Raw genomic sequence first — 20,149 nt, forward strand, 5'->3', positions numbered from 1 at the left:
GGTTCTACAAGTCTTACACTAATTTTCTTCTCATTTGTTAATTTCACAAGTAAACAATTTTGCTTTAATTATAAAAAAGAATCCCAATTCAGTATGTTAAGGTTAAAGTTAAATTCCATAAACTGACCAGCCATGACACCATAGCTAGCAGATCTCATTAGTTTCCATCAAGACTAAGTGAAACAAACCTTCACCCAAGGCCATTTTGTGTGTTTATTGACTTAGTACTTTTGTAAATACATACCCAATATGACAACAGTTCTTTCTGGAAATACTGTTGGTTTCCATAGGCACATGCATGCATTGACAAGTATATGTCCTCTTAGCAGGAACTTCATTAGTTTACCCTTCATGACAGCCTCAGGAAATGGGCAGAAGTATACATGAATGGAGTGCCATGTAACCCTTATTTTGGTTTTGCTTCAAGAGAAGTCATGTTTGGTAAAGAGTAGCTAGGCCTTGGATTCCCACCTCATAGGCCACAGTCTCTGTAATTCTGTAATGCTTAGTAACAGACAAGGGTACTTGGAAGATCTGATTCTTAAAGTTTTTTATACACATGCACAAATGACTTGGCCTAATGGCCATGTGTCCACACTGAGATTATGTATTCGGCTCTAAACCATAGCAATCCTTCAACACAGGAGTACAATAGATTACCTTTCTCCAAGATCAGTTAGCCACGTGTCTCCTGGGTATTTCTATTATCAATCAAAGTAGGTGGAGCGCCGATGCAAAGTGGATCTCCCGTAGCTGCTTTGAGCTATTCTGATATCTATAAATAAAGCACTTCTTAACTGTAACAAGCTTCATGATTAGTGAAAAGGGGGCAGAGATAACCACCTCATAATTTATATGGTTGGTTTTAGGTTCTAAACTTTAGCTTGGACGTTTTCATTGTTAATTAGACAGCACCCAAGGCAGTACTGCTGCATCTATTTTTTTAGTAGGATAGTTGTATAGTACAGGGTTTTACGGGTAAATTAAATATATTAAATGCACATATATGTGAAGATTTTTGTTAAAATGAATGGCCTGGCAACGGTCTCTTTTCGGAATCTAAATACCTCAGCTAAACCACTGCAGAGCACAGTAGAGTATTAAAACAGAAGATATCTGCAGGGCTCATTTCAACATGTAAAAAAAAAAGGGATTTATGGCTCATTTTGGCGTTTTGGATGGAGCCATGCAAATCATATTTTTATGCCACTTGGCAACTGCTTGCATCTGCTTTTACCTTTTCCAGGCTTGCATGCCATCATCAGTGAAAAAAATCAATGACAGGCATTGTTTCAGGAGCATAACTGAATAACTGAACTGTTTAGGAGTCCAGTTCTTTGTAGGGGGATGCATCTGTCATTTGTTGTCTGTATTCTTTTTGAACTGCAACAATACCCACAAACCAAATTTAAAGAATTAAAATATACGCCCATTCCCCAAATAGCTCAGTTCATGAATTGGTACATTTGCTAGTAACATAAGACTAAATTAAAATGCATTATGGTTTGGAATTGCCTTTATCCAATAACAGAGCTCAAATAAAACTTCAAGGATAACTTGCCCAAATCTATATTCTCTTAGTGTCTCGACATTTCCATTATGGCCTTACATTATTACTTTAATCTCAGGAATAATTTTGCATCATATTATTTTAGCACATTTTCAATGTCAAATTGTAGCGTTGTGGTCATATTTTATAGCACTATGAAAGATAGTTTAAGTGTGAGATAATGCACCGAACCCACAAACTGCAGTCAAGTGTCACTGCTGCAAGTTTCAATACAGAATTATAGGCATTTTTCCTTTTATTAACAAAAGTTCCCCTACTTTCTGCAATGTCAAACCAGAATCCTGGACTAAATCAACACATGCAGGTAAAATTACACAATAATAGCTTCCTTGTACCTATTGTAAATTAATTCTTAGCTCCTTTTTCCATTTACCTCCCTTACTGCTTGTCATCAGTTTCTAATCTAAGGTCTTTCAAACTTATTTGAAAAATATCATTAATAATTTCAATAACTCTTATGAGCCACTCACACAAGCTAAACTTTCTACCATCTTACCATCTTAATATGTTTAAACTGTGGTCCGTGAACAGACATATACATGCTGGTTGAACCATGAGACTTTAAAGCCCAACTCTAGGCCATTTTTAAAGGAACTCAAGAAGCTGGTTAAAAAAAAAAAAAGCAACTGTGACGTATTACTCATGTCCACTCTAGCACTGTCCCTCAAATTACCTCTTCTCTGCACTACATAATGTCCTCAGTCTCTTAGGTTAAATTATCCTAACTGCCATTTATCCGGGAGACTGAGGACATACTGTGAGTGCAGGGCATCTTGCACCTGCCCAAAGTTGTCCTTTAAGCCATGCATTCCTGCCACTGAGCAGCAGTGACGTGCATTACCTCTGGTTCCGGGTGAGGCATTCCCCAGCCTCGCCCCAGCACGGCCCGCCCCTGCCAGCTGGAGCCCCACCCCACCTGCCAAAGCTCCAACCCCACCAGCTGACGCCCCCAACTCAGCCCCCAAGCTAGTGTGAAGGAGGAAGGGAGGAGACAGAGAGGAGCCTCCCTGTCCCTCACTTGCTCGTCACTGAGGAGGCATTGGACAGCTTGGACCAATGGCGCTTTGCGCACTTGAAGCTGACGGCTTTTTCCTTCATAATACTAAGTGAGGCACTGCCTCACTTGCCTCCCCTGACTGCACATCCCTGCTGGGCAGCAGGAGTTGTTGAATGTACTTCTTCGTTTGGAGGTAGTAGGTTGCAAAATTCTCTACCAGTGCTGATGCACACCACAAAAAGGCTGTCTGAGAGCAGACACTCTTCTTGCCATCACCTACCACCAAAGGCAAGCAAATGAAAACATTTTTGGAGCACTAGGGTGGACAAGTGGTGGCCTTTGTACAGAGCTGATCACTTATTAAAACCATACATTTGTTTGTTTCATTAGTAGTTACATAATTTAGCAAGCAGACAAATTGTTTGGTAAGGTGGTAAATGATGAGGTGAAGGCTTGTACTGAATGCAGATATGTAGAAGCTGTACATGGCCCATCACTAATGTCTAAAGAACATTCCACTGTTTGGGTTCCTGTTGCAGCTTACCAGTCCTTAGATGTGGTGGCTGCATTAGTTTGAATTTTTCAGGAAGTACAGAAAATAACTGTTAATTTTGCCAGATTTTGTCCCCCTTTTGGAACCAAATCCCTCTGTCCCTTTTTCCTCCTCAGTTGTCCCTCTTTTTGGGCTATATATATATATATGTATATATATATATATATATACATATTTCAATTAAACATGTAATATATCATGATGAACAAAGGCAGACATATTTGAAGTTCAGCCTGTGTGACAACCATGGCTCCCTCCATAGTAAAGAAGTACTTTTATACAAAAAAAAGGACTGGAATTGTGTTATATGCAGCATTACCAGGTAAAGATAAAAGGGAAAGAAAACCAATGCAGTCACCTCATCTAACGACTGGTAAGCTGCAATATATTAGAATTTTGTGTTTGGGTCTAGGTAAGTGCAAAAGTGGAAATGGGCCTCAAAATAATGCACATTCACCATAGCCTAATCAGTAGCACGTTATGTTCATTAAGGTATTATATCTTACTGTATAAACAATAATAAATGTAAAAATCATTAAAACATCCATATTGTACATAATTGAGTATGTTCGCATTAAAATCAGTATGCCATTTTTCAAACGGTGCAAACAAAATGTCTCGCTACGCTCATATAGTGATTTTCTATATGCAGCTTTCTAACTTAATTTAGTGCAGTAGAGTGTAAATATTAAACCACTACACTCCATTAAACCCTTTGCTGGAGCTGGTTGAACTAATCCATAAACATGTTGCTAAGTTACATTTTGGAAATAACACCCAACTGTACATCCCTCTTTAAATCTCTTTTACTAGTTGATGTATCTTTCTTTAGAAGTAACATGACGTTGAGAGAACGCTGATGAGCTCAATTACAGTTGTTATTTTTGCATATAATTACTTAAGTGAATACGGAGGGAATATAATGACTGTTCTTGTTTAACATTGCATTAGTGGCTTTAATTGAGCTTGATGAATCTGAATAAAGTGGGCAGAGGTAGCTACAATCAGGCACCTACTGCATTTACAGAGATCTCTAAGAGGACGGTGCTCTCTAGTGGAAAAAGTGCAGTTTGCAGTATTACAACTCATAATCACAAGTTTCAGAATTGTATAATACCTGAGGAAGGAACCTAACGGGTTCCCAAAGCTTGCATCTTTAATAACTTAAGTTAGTCAGTATACAGTATGACTTAAAGTCCAAACCTTTTGCATTCATTGATAACTAACATGGTACAAAGTGCTGTTTAATGTACATTCTGCACCTAGTATCCTATTAGAAGATTGACTAATATCCAGATACATGTGTCTAGGGCCAGGGCAGAGTATATTTATGGATCCAAATTTTGGGAACATGCTTGTCCAATGTTTTTTGTTTTTTTTTTAACTAAGAGGTTTATTTATAAAGCAGTAAACATGACATTCACTAAACATTCATTGCAAGTGTAGCTTCATGGTGCATAGGTTTTAAAAACAGTGATTGATACAATGGGGGAAATTTATCAAAACCGGAGCAGACAAAATCTGGACCAGCTATGCATGCAATCAATCAGCTTCTTTTTTCAGTTTGTTCAGTTACACTTTGAAAATGAAAAAGAGATGCTGATTGGTTGCCATGCCCAGCTGCTCCAGATTTTTTCTGCACCAGTTTTGACAAATTCCCCCCAATGAATGCTTAGTAAATAACATATACTTGTTTATAATATGCCTCTGTGCCTTTTTTCACATTTTGTAAATATGGGACATGCCTCTTTCTTGGAAGGAAAAATTGCTTGAATGCACATTTTGAAAAATTCTTCCCTATTTTTGAATGGTAGGAAATTATAATTGTGAGACTCACACCGCCAGCTTCTAACTACTCTTATTAGGCATAAGCATTAGGCCCTCAGCAACTTTCATGTTATTTTTACAGGTTATTATAAAAAATCTAAAAAGAGCAACAGGTGATTGTTACCCTGGCTGGATATTTGTTATAATTTTACACAATTCGATTTTATTTTGTGTGTGACCTGCATTACATTGTCCATTAACCCATCACACCCCTTACCATATGGTTGCTGAATATCAGCGGGTGCAGCGGTAACACCGTCAGAAATACAAAAAAAAAATGAAAAGACACTGAAGTTCCTGGATAATACGTGTTCTCCAGTAATTTCGAGTGCCAGTGTCTACCCATTTTTCGTGACCTGCATTACATACACTGTTGTGAGGTGAAGGGAAGAAGACACAATGAAAAGCAGCAGGTGAAAGAGAAGCTGACATCTCTGGGAGGGAGCAAAGATGGTGTTTTGAGTGTAAGCGATCTCTGGGAGGCAGCCAAGACGGGGTTTTGGCAATAAGCGTTGATGGGACTGGTGGAATGTGTGGTCAAGAAGTAGGTCAATCAGTCTTACATGAGTGCCATATGACCAGCCTGTGTGTTTGGTCATAAGGAGTCAGAGGAAACCCTGCATGCAGATGTTTGGTATTGGTTCTTGAATGTGGAACTTGGCTTCATTTGAATTTGATATAACAGAACATGTGTTTGGACATGGAAGATGAAGTCATATAAAAGCACTGCCTAATTCACTTGTGCTTAGGATAAAATGATCTCCTAAATTTAACCCTGTTCCAAACCTTTAGAGAAAGCATCCAATTCCACTCCTACCAGAACATTGAATAGTGCCAGGTCCTTCCATTCTTCCCGGCACAATAACGGCTGCATAGACTGCAATGGATATTGTTACTCCCCTGCTGCTGATCTGTTTGTCTGCACCATTTACTGTAGCTTTTTGTTTTCCTTTTACCTTTGCACTTCCAGTATCTCCTCTCTGCTGTGTATCTAAATGACAGCCATGGATTTCTATATTCTACAAGCCAAAGTATTAAGTTAACATCCACTGACATCTCAATAAAAGGGTCTGGCTTTTCTAGTACAAAGAGACATACTGTGCCTTCAGATCACTACAGAACAGCAGATGCCAGAGACTTCTCATCTGAATCCACTTTGCTCCCTTACCGTTCAATTGCTTTGCTCCCTTACCTTTCAATTGCTTGTTATCCAAATGTACTAAAGCTAACCAAGCCTGAAGGATATATGTACAATATCACAGTATTCTATATGTTATCTTATAACCGGACAATAGTTCTTTGTATACTGAGCAGTCTAAGAGTTCATTGCCATACGGGAAGCATTTTAGACTATGAAGCATATGGCATTTGTACTCAATGTCATTGTTAGCTGCAGGCATGGATCTTATTATGGAAAACACATTTGTGTAGCCCATTTGTAATCTTGGATTATGTACGACAGCGGGTGGCTCATACCATCAAATGAAGGCATAATCCTTATTGTACATAAATAGGCTAAAAGAGGTGAGATGTTCTCCATGATGTTAATATATGTCTCTTAGCTGCCCAGATTGTGGGAAGCATCAATGTGCAGGAGTTGGGTTGCAAATGTGCTATTAAATCTGTCACCAGCACAAATTCTGTTTGATTCATGGTACAGATATTCCCATTCTATTATCAGGCAATGGCCAGTGAGCAATGGGAAAGTCACTATCAATTGGCTAATTGGTCATCAAAGCCAGCCAAAATTGGAAACCTGTAGTTTAGTTCAGGCTGGCTGTCAGAAATAGCGACACCAAGTGCTACGTGGTGAAAAAAACTCCCAGACATATCACATACTCAGCTAAAAAAAACATAAATATGTATTTGCCTAAATGGTTGCATGACTTTTCAGTGACATTTGTTATTCAAATACTCCTGCCACGATCTATAGCCTTCATGCTGTCACACTGTGTGTTGCTTTCCATGTCATTTAAAGTGACATTAAAGTCAAAAGGTTTTTAAGCTATTTCAAATGCTCAATAAATCACTTACAATGGATGCTGCTTCCTTGATGTTTAAAAGTTTTAGATTCCTGTAGAATCAGCTGGTCCCCTAGGCACTGGCCATAATATCCTGGCTCTTTTCCCTTGCAGGATCTTGTGGAGCCTCCCTTGTGTTGGCTAGTAATCTGTGTGTCTCTCCACAAACACAGCATGGCAAACCTCTCCCATGCTACCCCCTCCTCCCTTCTGCAAGCTATTAGATGAACCGCTTCTGAAGACATCTCTGTCCCTTGCGATCATCTACTAGACAGGGAGTTCAGGGAAGCTGCGCTAGGAAGATTTGGAGTCAGCTGTTTGTAAACATGATGACTGTAAGTGCTTGGGCAAGGGCAACAATTTAAAGAAATACTTTGCTGGGCAATGTATGTTTGGTTGATCTGGATTCATTTTAAAGAAAAGTTTGAGAGTTTAAAGTGGACCTTTACCCCTTTTCACTAAAAATATAAAATGGAGATGAGGACATGGTTAGAGTTGAGGAAAGGTCTGTGCTCTTTGTAATCCATCAGAAATTGAGATGGCAGGTCTGACACCACGTGGTTAGGAACCCAGATCTGAAAATACACTGTCTTGTCACGTCAAACAGAGTTCGCAATATTTATGGCACATCACCAGTTTTTTTTTTTTTTGTATGGGAAATAGTGCATGCATTGCAGATATAATTGCAGATATATACTATGAGGGTTATTCACTATTGAGCCGAAGGATTAAACCAAAGCATCGGCTAATCCTTTGGCTCACTTCGGCCACTGGAGCCCTGCGGTTCAGCCGAACCAAAGGGCTGCTGTACGGGCTATTCACAATAGCCCATACAGCAGCCGAAGGCAAGCGGCTCGGCTGAGATGAAGTCACAGCCGAAGCGGGGAGAATGGTCTGCTGAAGCAGACTGTTCTCCTCGCAAATGTAATCAACTGGGCGGAGCCGGCCTACGGCGGCTTAGTGAATATTACATTTTAATTTTGAAAATCTGGTAACACTTTGATAACTCTAAAACTTCCACCACCATCTCAAAACTTTCAGTGCAAAATATGCAAGACAGATTTCAGGTAGTTATTAACAGTCTTTAAATAAATTTTGTAACTTTTGAATGAATACATCCAGTAATATTTCCTTTTATTTATTCAACCACTTTATCATTTTATCTGACCAACAAGTTCTACAGGCTACACACACACAATGACTAGGATCAGTCTGGTGGCAACTGGTTAAAGCCCATCTTCAGGGAAATGTTTTTTACTTTAGTTTTGTAAAGAATGGGAGAAGAATAAAATGCTCTGTCAGGTTATCATCAAACAGCAAAAACCCTATACTACCTAAAACCAAAACATGATGTGCAGTGGTTGAGTTGTAAGAAATCACTGTATATTTATATTGAGGGATCAGACCAGAGCACTTGAAGGAAACCTATGCAAATATACAAACTCTGTGCAGCGTGTCCTAAGGAGGAACCCAAGACCAAAGTGATGCAAGACACAGAGTTAACTATTAAGCCAAAGTACTGCTCCATTGCAAAGCAAATGTGCTGCTCAAAGCAGTTTTTGAGATTTAGCTATGCATGTCCATTGGTCCACATTAAATATACAAATATATTGTGAGGCAATGGCTGGCAGAATTGTACATGGTGTATGTGTCACCTAGGTTTCTCACCTACACATGGTGAGGGACTCCAGGGTTAATGACTGATAAAGAGAAAACATACTTGTTTTCTTGGACTCATAAGCTCTGTTCCTGATCCTGGAGCCCAGAGGCATTGTAGCGCTTTAGATGGAATGACGCCTCCATTCCTAAGCCCACATTTTCTTCCCTTTATAAGCACAAGCTGCTCCATCTATTCCAGTTACTTTCAACTGATATTTGCCAGTTCATTGGTCCTGCATTTTGCATCCTACAATCCAGATAGACAGCAACCATATTTAATCAAGGCTTTGTCCTAATGAACTATGATGGTGATACTAATAATGTCATGTGTTGCATTAGAATCAGTATGGTAAATGAGGCGAGATGTAGGAAATGTTCTTGAGTCTAGGTACGTTTTAAATGATAAGCCAGTAGCAGTATTTTTTTCTGCTGTCTTTAGTGTTGAGGACAAGAGTGTTTAACATTTTATAATGAAAAACTTTAATACTTTACCTTGCTGTATTGAGTTATTTGTTCATATTCATAAATTATGCTATTTGTATCAGTTACAATGAAACCTGCTGATATATTAACACCTGGATGGGGCCCTGGCACTCATGTACCAGACAGGAACTCTGAGACACAGTAATGACATCCAACACATCTGTATTTGCCAGATGTCAAGATTCTGTTGGAGGTCATGGCTCTAGTAACGGGCAGGGAAACAGGTAAATGTTTTGTAAATGTTTTGTTACTGCTATTCTATTGCAGTTTTTTGTTTTTTTTCCAAAATGGCAACAGGGTCACTTTTAAAGAGCAGGGTCCACAGGATTCCCGGTTTAGATCATAGATAAGCTAACATGATTTTTACACCCAAAAAGCTATTTGCATTACTATTGAAATGTACGAAAAAAGAATGTCATGCTGTATGGGGAATATGTAGTGATTCAGCACATTTTTTAGGCTTAGAAATTTAAAAAAAACAATATTTAAAAAAATATATATTCATGTACTTTAAAATCTGTTTTGTAGTCCATTGAGGGACACATATATTTTATTGTAGTCAGGTTATACTGCCGCCTAAAGGAGGTTGGCACAGCCCTTGTATAACCCCTCCTCTTCTCAGCATTCTTCAGTTTTCTGAGAAAGCAATATAAAGGTCCTGAGAAAAACAGAGGGGTGGGACCTGTGTCCCTCAATGGACTACAAGAAAAATATTTTATGCTAAGAACAAAAATTACCACAGAGGGTACTTGCAGTACAATCCTAACGCATCTTGCCTTTGGACAGTCCAGGGGCCATCCAAAGATAAATACTTTCTGCTAAGCAGGAAAAGAGGGGCACACAGGTGCTGAACTCTCACATCTTGATGGGGAGGTCATCAGCTGAGAAAATCCAAAAGGTGAAATATTGTCACCAAGAAAATAAATGTGGTCAATAGGAACACACTCAATGCCATCCATGAGAGAGATTGCAAACTGTCCCAGAGGAGAAAGCCCTGTAACACTCAAGAGATGCCCAATGGACATCAGGTCAATATGCAGACTCACAGAAGGATCCCCCGACGAGGCAGGAACAGTCTATTCTGGTAAACCAAATAAAAGCCCCAGGCATGAAGACACACCACAGAGAATACTTAGCCAGGGACTACTCCATCCCCAGCCAGAGGCTGTAAAGTATCATCCAGGATGTTGTGACCAAGGGAATCATCTGGATGTCTCTTCTAGAGCCCAGACACCCTGACATGGAAGGGTAGGCTGAAGGTGACTGGAAGCCCACAAGAGAAGGGGAGACAATAGTAGAAAAGAATCCATAGATACCCCACAAGCCCCAAAGGGGAGGAAGGGCTAATTTCCTTTACAAGTAAAAAAGAGCAAAAGCCTACTTCTCCCAACCCTCCCGCCCACCAGTGAACCAAAACTGCCAGCTGTAGACCTAGAAGAAACCATCTCCAAGCAAGGCCTAAATGCTGTGGAGATACAATGCCCAGGGACCCAACTGAATAAACCAACAGCCTCTCGACTTGAAGAAGCAGGGTTGCGCCTTCATGCAGAAGGGTTTTTTGGGGGGGGGGATGGAAGACGTCTGGCTATGAGCCCTGTGGTATGAGTGAGAAGCAGGATCTGAATGCCTATATGCAATGCAACCTTATCTTTTGCACTTTACAAAAAAAATGGGTATAAAAGGTGATTTCCTTCCACTTCCTGCCCTACAAAATAAGCATAAAGTAAGAAAAGAGCTCTTCAAAGCTAGGAGTATCCCCTCTAAGATAGCTGCTTTCAGAACAGTTGTCCCCATTGGAAGATTTCATTGCAGAGAATGGTCAGATCACTCCAACCAATAGTGAGGGTGAATCTCTCCCGGAAGCCAGAAAATGTCTAACCCTTCCAAATTCTATCCAAAACAAAAAGGGTTGGTTTAACAAACACTTAAAGAAAGGTTGGACTAAATAGGGAATACATAGTTGAAGTGTCAAATAAGTACACTGAAAAATCTGACTATTGGTTGAATTGGAAAAAAGCTAAATTTGCATTTGTTTGCATATGCCCAATAAAGATAACTGGTCATAATGGAAAGTGTGTGCATCTTATGGGTGTCTGTTTGGATTACAGCGCAATACGCAGATATCTATCATCAGTGTTCAGGCACAGGGCAGCAATGAGAGCTCCTGAGGCTGTACAAATTGCTGTCATAAAGCCAAACAACACAACACTTTCAAACCAATAGCTAGCCAGTTTTATTTACCACAATCATCTGTGAATGGTCGTGCATGATCATAAAATGCTCCAATTCTGTGCAATCAATAGTGGATGGTCACAGCAAAATGTGATCATTAGCAACCACTAGAGAAGACAGGTGAAGTGTATAGAGAGTGTTCACAAGAATCTGCTTTTCATTGTTTTTTTATATAATTTTGTGATAAATAATGGCACACAGAGTGCTTTTGCATCCGCCTGTGTCCGTCAATCACAGTGTAGATGTGTGCCTTTCCTTCTGTACTTCACATCAATCTACCTTTCTGTTTGCTTGAATTGATCTCCAAGGTTATTCAGCTTCAGCAAGTCATATAAATAAATATAGTGTGAAATAGCAGAGAACATATGATACAGAGAAGGCAGAGTTCCTGAAGGTCACATCAAGTAAGTTGTCATTACATTGGTGAGCTGGCTGAAAAGTCCAGGTAATAATATCATGAAGAATTTTGTTATAGTAGTTAGACTCCCCACCCCACCTACACCCTCCATGCTTGTCCCAGGTCCAACTGCAATATCTAAAGTGCCTCTACGTAGTAGGCTTCCTTCATTGTGACCTACACTAGTGTTCTCTTTTTCAGCACTATAGAGCTAACACACGGACAAACCAAAAATAACGTGCTACCATTCCATAATCTGCATTATAAGATGATACATACTAATCCGTTGTTAGCGGGAACAGCTCTATTAGACAGTTCTTTCAATTTTTACAAATCAGCATATATAATGTTTGCATGTTTCTTTATTATATTCAGGATATCAAAAACATTTAGACAGGTAAATATGAAATATTAAATGTAAATATTTATTTTTCCTCCTTTTGCAGCTTTTAGATAGCTGGATAACTAATCTGCTGTATAAACATAAATAACAGGCTCTAATGTTACAAATACAGCTAAATAAGGGGAAGTGTCACACCTCCACCCCACAGTGATGTCTTGATTAGTCTGCAGGAGCAGTCAGCAAGTGCACAATCAGACAATCAGTGCTGGGCTTTCTTACTAGCAAGCCCAGCATGTACTGCACAAACTGGTGCAATGTAGAAACATTTCCTTTATGGCTTTATTTATTAAGAAATTAATAAGTGGAGAGTTAAGAAGTGTGGTAAGTTAACAAGTACCCTGTAGCCTTGTGGCCAGGTTACAATATCAACACTTTGACCAAAATGTATTTAAAGACAAGAATAGCAATGCCATGATAACAGGTAGGTAAAACATTTTACAACAAGGCTAACCAGTAATACAGTTCAAGAATCTGTATTAACTAACTTATGAGCCTCATGCCGCATACATTTTATTCCCAACCGATGACGGAATTATTCCATCAAAAATTTTCAAATGGTTAAAGACCGATGAGTGATTAATTCCATCATGTGGGGAAATAAGCACTGGTCAGTTTTTTGTATTTTGTTTATAAAAAAAATAAGAATTTACATATGCATATGTCACATCAAATTAAAGCCAATTTTGTGCTTAAAAAAACTGTATATAATATGTGTAGGTGCAATGAATAAGGAAGATGGAAATTATGGTAAACAAACACATAGCAAAAATGGCAAAATTGTTCCGGTCCTCAGGAGCTAAATCATTCTCTGAAGCTGTATCACTAAGGGGTTAAGAGTCCCTCTACGACTAAGCTTTAAATGCATTAGTGGAAGGAGCCTTTGCAATCGTATGCAATAAAGTTTGATACAGGACTGTAGTTTGACATGCTGCTTGCAAGGTAAGAGATTTTAGGCTAGTGAAATTGGAAAAACTGCAGAATACAATTAAATACATTTATGTGTTTCCAAACACAAAAATAATGCAAAAAAACTAGGAGTAACATACCTGAATGTCAAGATCAGGGGTAACAAAATCCTTTAAAAATTCAATAGGGCTCATCAAGTATGGGCAGTGGTTGGTAAATACCTGAAAAACAATAAATCTGAATGAAACGATTACACTGTAATTCATAATTTATAAATACACATTAAAACTCTGATTTTGTCCAAAAATATACTTTTTCACAGTACAGATCATTTGCAAAATAAATGTTTTTCCACAATGAACAACCTTTGTACTATACATAAGTTTGACATCCATTTGCAATTGACATAAAGCGCATGTATTGGTAAGTGTCGAACACAACGTTACTCAAGGCTCCTGCTGCTGATTAAGCAATTAAAGGGGTTTTCCACTCTCCGGAAGAAAGATGAGATCCGCTTCACAGGTGGGATGGTGCAGAATGGCACTTTGAGCCACAGTACATTTTCAGTACAGTGCACCTCCCGTCTTGGAAACATTAAGGAGAATCTGGAGCAGCTGTACATGGCAACCAATCAGCTTTTAGCTCCACTTTCAAAGGTTATCTGAACAAGCTGATTGGTTAATTTGCATAGCTTCCCCATTTTCTGTCGCCTCCAGTTTTAGTAAATCCCTCCATTGTTTCTAGTTGATTTTACAGGCCGGAGCTGCATAATGGCAAAATCAAGGAGTCTGAACAGAGTGCACCTTGCTATATTGTATCATTCTAACAGTAGAGGAGCTTTCCTCTTTTCTACAGGTAAAAAACTGGTGGCCTTTTTTAACAAATTATGACTGCCAAAAACAGTTTTAGATACTTGTCTCCATTTTCCTATTTACCTCTCTAAGTCCTTCCAGGGCCAGTGAACGGAAAGACAAGATCACTCCAATAATGGTCATCCTTTTCAGCAAGCTTTCTGGAGCTGAGGAGAGAAAAGTCTGTGAATTTAAAAGTTGACCAAATATCACAATACCATAACATAAATGTATATTAAACATCACAATTCAGTGATATCAAAAATAATATCACAAATTTTTAAGATATCACAATGTCGTATGTATGTGTAACATATTGAACTTGTATCTCCCCTACCCTATCCTAGAGAACCAGCTAAAACCCTTCACATAGAAAGCATATCTGAAAACTGTTTCTCCAAACTTACAGAAAGCCTTCGGTCTACCTTTCAACGTCTGGAAATCTAATATGCATGAAATAAAAATACCTTTCTCTGGCTAAACTGCATTGCAGTCTACCAGGTACAGCAATGGAATACAAGGTGCAAGTGTGGGCACAGGCCATATATGATTCAATAAAAAAACTCTGACAAGCTAAGTTAGATCTGAAGCCGACATGATTAGTCAGTATGTGCCTATGTAGTCATTATATCATTTTAAAAAGTCCATATAATAATTTGTGAGTGCTGCAAGGAATAAAAATGGTATACCATTTTTTAAAAAGTTCTAAAAAAAATGAAATAAAAATGGTATACAATTGTCTTAAAAGTTCTATGGGTGTTTACGGGTGCCAAAGGGTTATCTATGGGCAAACAAAACAAAAAAATCAGTATTCCTATGCTGAATTTCCATAAGTTCTAGCCTACTCCTAATAACCATATCGATCTAGAAGTTTCTAAACTTACTTATTGAAGATGTCAATAGGATGAACTTCCTCAATGCACTGACACAGTTTCACTCAGCCCTGTGAATAAGCACTTCCTTGTACAACTCTCACAGAGCCTGCCTTCTGAACTAAAGCTAAATGTCTGAACAATGTAACATTATCATTGGTTGCTGGAAGCAATGCATTATGGGCTACGTAGTCTTGAGAAATGGTGATTACATCACATGAAGCAGCAGGGAAAGGAGCACAAAGCACACTGGGAATCCAGGAAGTTGATGAAAGTGATGGGCAGACAGAAGGCAGTTCTCACTACATAAAAGGGATTTTTTCAAGTAAGCTTTGATTGCATTATGAAAAACAACTCTAGTATGTGTTCCTATAACAATGCTGATGTTATACAAGATAGTATATGCTGGGACCATTAAATAATAGCAAAATGGTAGTTCTGTCAGCTAAAGAACAGCAAAGTAAAGGAACATCTGTTGTGCCAAGCCCCTTGCTGCCGGGAACATCCAAATATGAAAGTCACTTACAGGTCAGCTTGGATTTCAGTGATGGCATCAGCTCCACATTGCTGAAGTTGGATCTGATTTGTACTAGCACATCCATATTCTCTAGCACCAGTTTCTGCAACAGAAAGAAAAACACTTTTCAGAGTTACTTACACAGGGGGGTCAATTCACAAAGCTTTTTTTCCTGATTTCACTTGTTATTTATTAGATATCACATGATATTTAGGCTTGTGCAATTCACCAAACTATTTAACGCTTGGGAAATTGACAAATTAACATCTCTCTTCTCTGAAGTGATATTTTATTGTGAATCTCGTTATGTAACTATTCAATCCTCATTTTAACAAGCCTAATCGTAAAATATGTACAGAAGTGTAATTCACAAAGATGTTGTGGCCATTTATCGACCGTTAGACAATTGTTATATAAGCACCTCCTTCAGAGTATCGTTATGACAGTTTGCGGGCGTTATTTTCTGCTCTGAGAGGGAGATTCATGAGGTGAATTGATAAATTCTGGTAGTGAAGCCTCTTGTTTTATTAGATAATATTATTGTGTGAGATATAGATAGATAGATAGATAGATAGATAGATAGATAGATAGATAGATAGATAGATAGATAGATAGATCATTTTAATATTTTCATTATTGTATTTTTTTTTCTGGTTGTCATGTTGTATTTTGTGAACATGTAAACTGCAACAGTTTTAATAAAGTTGTTTACATACAACAGTGCAGTCTGTTGAGAACACCTCATTTGTAGGCACTGTTCTCCTCCACCTCTTGTCCCAGAATGCATCAGTCAAACATATTTTAACACCTTAAGGGCCAGTTCACACCACAAACTCTACGTTCCAGTGCGTTCTGCCTTTGGAACGCACTGGAATGCAAGCCGGCCAGTTCCCTGCGTTCAGGGGAGGGAGAGGGCGTGGTGGTACATTGAAGTAATGTGCCTGTGTTCCGGGAGCGGGCAATCGCACTGCGGGTGGGAAGGCGTGGCTGCTGTGCCATTGACTTCAGTGCACCGCCCCTGAATGCAGGGAGCCGGCCGGCTTGCGTTCCAGTGCATTCCAGAGGCCGAACGCGGAGTTTGTGGTGTGAACCGGCCCTAAACGTTAATTCTACAATTCAAGACGTAAACATAAATCTTAAGGGGTAAACATTACGCTTCAGTTACTAAAATAATATCGAACACGTAAACATAACAACTCCCTAATGCTTCAAACGGGAGCCTTAACGAGCATGATACATAACAATTGGGACTTTTGTGGCTACCATGTTTTCAAACACAAAATAAGGAGAGGTAAAACTAGAGCAAATAACTGTTCTCTTTGTGAATTAACTCCAATGTATTTTATTCGGAATTGTGTGTTTTAAGTTTACATTAAAGAGCAATTACAGGCAACAATTGATATTGAAATCATGGAACTGGCTTCCAAGAAACATGGCAAAGAGTTAGAAAATCTGCTCAGTTTACCTAAAATGTACATAAAGCCTAACAAAGGACTTCTTTTATTTGCCTGTGTTTGGTTTGTTAAATATACCACTTAAAGCATTTCGTTATATCTGTTTAATAAGTGCAAAACAATATCGTTGATCTTATATATCAGAAATGCAAAGTTGTTATCTCAAACAGACTATTTAACCCTCCTTGTTCTTATCTTGGACTACAAGTCAATAAGTCCCTATGCTGTGGATAAGAAGACAGTGGGGGGTGATGGTTAATTTAGCAAAAGACAATGGGTAGGGCTGACGCCACTCAATCCACAAAAATGCTGTGTGTTTTCAGCCCACGATATAAAATTAAGAGACGGGTGTATTTCTGGCACATCAACAGGTTTTGTTCTGTACCTGCAGGGTCTTTAACCCCTTAGTGACACAGCTTCAGAAACATTTTTAGTTCCTGGGGAATGGAGCAATCTTGCAATTTTTGCTGTGTTTGTTTAACCATAATTTACATCTCCCACGTTCATTGCAACTACACATATTATATACCATTTTTTAAAGGTCAAAATGTGCTTTAATTTGATATATGACATATCCATATATAATTTTTTATTTAAAAAAAAATTGAAAATAATGCAAAAAAGTTTAAAAAAACTAATTTTTCACAGTTTTGGCAATAATAATGTGTAGCTAACAGAAAGTAATTCAGAATAAATTCTTTACTTTGTCCTGATTTATAGGGTATATCATATGTTTGGGATTTCAGTTTATTTTGGGAGTTATAGGTCAAAATACAAGGAGTAAAATACAGTTTTAGTGTGGAACAATTTTAGAATGTGGCGTGTTTGTCTCCCATCCTTAGCCCCTTCATGACTGAGGCCTTTTTTTGCACCCATGTTATATTCCACATTTTAGGCCTGAAAATTACTTAAAACCCCCACACATTATATATTTTCTGAATGCCAAGACCCTATACAATATAATGGTGGTAGTTGCAAATTTTTATGTTGCGCAATATTAGCGCAACTCCTTATTAAACCCCAAAATTTAGGGATAAATTTAATTAAATGCCCCAAAACACAACAAAATACCCATTTTGTAAATGAAATATAAAATATGAGTAAGCAGATGGTGGTGACAGGTACTCTTTAAGGTGATGCTGGGGGTCCAAAAGAGAGGTGAGCGAACGTCGGTATGTGTTGATCTACTGAGCCGACCTGTGACAGTCTCATTGTCACAGGTCGGCTAGAACTATGAGGTGAGTGAAAAGCACTCACCTCATAGTTTTCCTTTAATAGCCTCCTCTGCACTATATTTTCTTTTTTTCTATAATCTTTTTATGAAACTTATTTTTTTAAACTTTTTTGAGCTTTTTAACTTTTTTTAAAATGTTAAAAACTTTTTTAAAATAGGGGCACTAAAGGGTTACATATTTATTTATAGTGGCTTAGATACTTAGGGGTCTATTCACGAAGCAGCCGAAGGATCTAGCCGTAGCATCAGGTGATCCTTCGGCTAGCTTCGGCCCCATGACCCCTTCGGTTCAGTAGAACCGAAGGCCTGCTGTACGGGCTTATTCACTATAGCCCTACAGCTCCCGAAGTCGGCCGAGCGGCTCAGTCTGGCCGAAGGCTTATGCTTCGGCTCGACTGAGCCGAGGTGAAAGCCGAAGCTTGCCGAGCGGCCGGCCCGACAGCCTGCTTCTGACAGCTGGGCGGAGCCAGCCGTGATCTTACGGCTGGCTCCGTCCACTTGCAGAGAACCAGGGCAACTGATCTCCAGACAACCCAACTCTCTCGGGCGCTCCGGGAGTCTCCCGCTCCCAGCAGCCCAGGAGAAAAACACTGTTTTTTTTTTTTTCTTTAATTCTGACATGGAGCTGGCGTCCGAATAAAAAAAAAAATAATAATTTCACCATAGGAATGCATTGCTAGATTCCTATTGGCTATTTCAATTTGCAATAGCCAATAGCAAACTGGCTATTGCACCCGCCCACTGCTGCTGTCAATCAGCAGAGGAGACTTGCAGTTCTCCATCAGGTCCCCACTAGTGATTGACAGCAGCAGAGGGCGTGTGCAATAGTTTGCTATTGCTTATTGCAAATTGAAATAGACAATAGGAATCTAGCAATGCATTCCTATGGCAAAAATGGTTTGTTTTTTTTTGTTTTTTTTTTGACGGCAGCAGAACCACCGGCCAATAGAAAACAGGCCGGCACTCATTTTACCGCTTGACATGATTATTCCGTCACTGGTCTTTAATGAACTGATAGATCATGATGGAATAATCCCGTCATCGGTCGGGAAGAGATAAAACATGGGCAAATGTTTATGTAAGTAGTAGGGATTCACCATACTCGTACTTGTGAAAATGCCCCAATACTAAAAACAAATACCGTGACTTTACATTTTTAAATTTATTTGACTGCATGAGGTCCGGTGCTTGCTGGAGACCTTGTGTCAGCCTACTGGGGAACCACACGTTGCCCGCTTTCATTGCCAGCCCGCATATTTACCCCTCCTGAGCCCTCCACATCTGCTCCTGCTGAGACCCTCCACATCTGCCCCTGTTGAGACCCTCCACCTCTGCCCCTGTTGAGACCCTCCACCTCTGCCCCTGCTGAGACCCTCCACATGTGCCCCTGCCGAGACACTTCACATCTGCCACTGCTGAGACCCTCCGCATCTGCATCCACGCATTACTGTATAATATATTGCTGGGATGTTTTGTACTCTATAGATGATGGTGTTCTGCATTGCTGTATAATGTATTGCTGGGATTTGTAGTCCTTTATGGCTGATGGTATTATTCTCCATTGCTGTATAATGTATTGCTGAGATTTGTAGTTTTCTTTAGCCAGTGACATTCTGCTTTCGTGTATAGTGTATTGCTGGAATCTGTAGTACTCTATAGCTGATGGTATTATTCTGCATTGCTGTATAATGTATTGCCGTGTATTGTCATTTATAGCTGATGGTATTCTGCATTTTTGTATAATGCATTGCTGAGATTTGTAGTCCTCTATAGCTGGGGGTATTCTGCATTGCTGTATAATGTATTGCTGAGATTTTGTAGTTCCTCTACAGCTTGAAGTCAGTGGCAGAACTACCAGGGTCGCAGAAGTGGCAGCTGCACCACTGTCCTAAAATCATTAGTCTGTACTGGTTTAGAAAAACTGTCACATGGCACCAAAAAAAAAGGTATTGGTAATTGGTATAGGCGAGTACTTGAGAAAAAATATTGGTACTCGTACTTGGTCTGGAAAAAATGGTATCGGCATTAGATTGTAAGATGTTTGGCAGTAAGGGGTAAAATGAATAACATACAGTATATGCTATACTGTATACTCTATAAGTGCTGTGGGATTTCACAGAATTATATATATGAATTAAATAAACTATAATGATTAATCTAACCATGAGAGCAT

The 20,149-nt window shown here is 39.1% G+C and overlaps 1 protein-coding gene across 1 annotated transcript in view; it reads right to left on the bottom strand.

Moving 5' to 3' along the window:
• The window catches only part of NCKAP1L (NCK associated protein 1 like), a 162,220-nt gene that overhangs the window by 43,219 nt on the left and 98,852 nt on the right, over positions 1–20,149 (bottom strand). Inside the window, exons 24-26 of the mRNA XM_018568674.1 lie at positions 15,298–15,391; positions 13,984–14,066; positions 13,189–13,269 (exon numbers count right to left, since the gene is read on the bottom strand). Coding sequence (XP_018424176.1) covers positions 13,189–13,269; positions 13,984–14,066; positions 15,298–15,391 — 258 coding nt within the window. The remainder of the gene's footprint in view (positions 1–13,188; positions 13,270–13,983; positions 14,067–15,297; positions 15,392–20,149) is intronic.

This window comes from Nanorana parkeri, unplaced genomic scaffold (assembly GCF_000935625.1).
Source record: "Nanorana parkeri isolate BGI_ZX_2015 unplaced genomic scaffold, ASM93562v1 scaffold33, whole genome shotgun sequence".
Lineage (NCBI taxonomy): Eukaryota > Metazoa > Chordata > Amphibia > Anura > Dicroglossidae > Nanorana > Nanorana parkeri.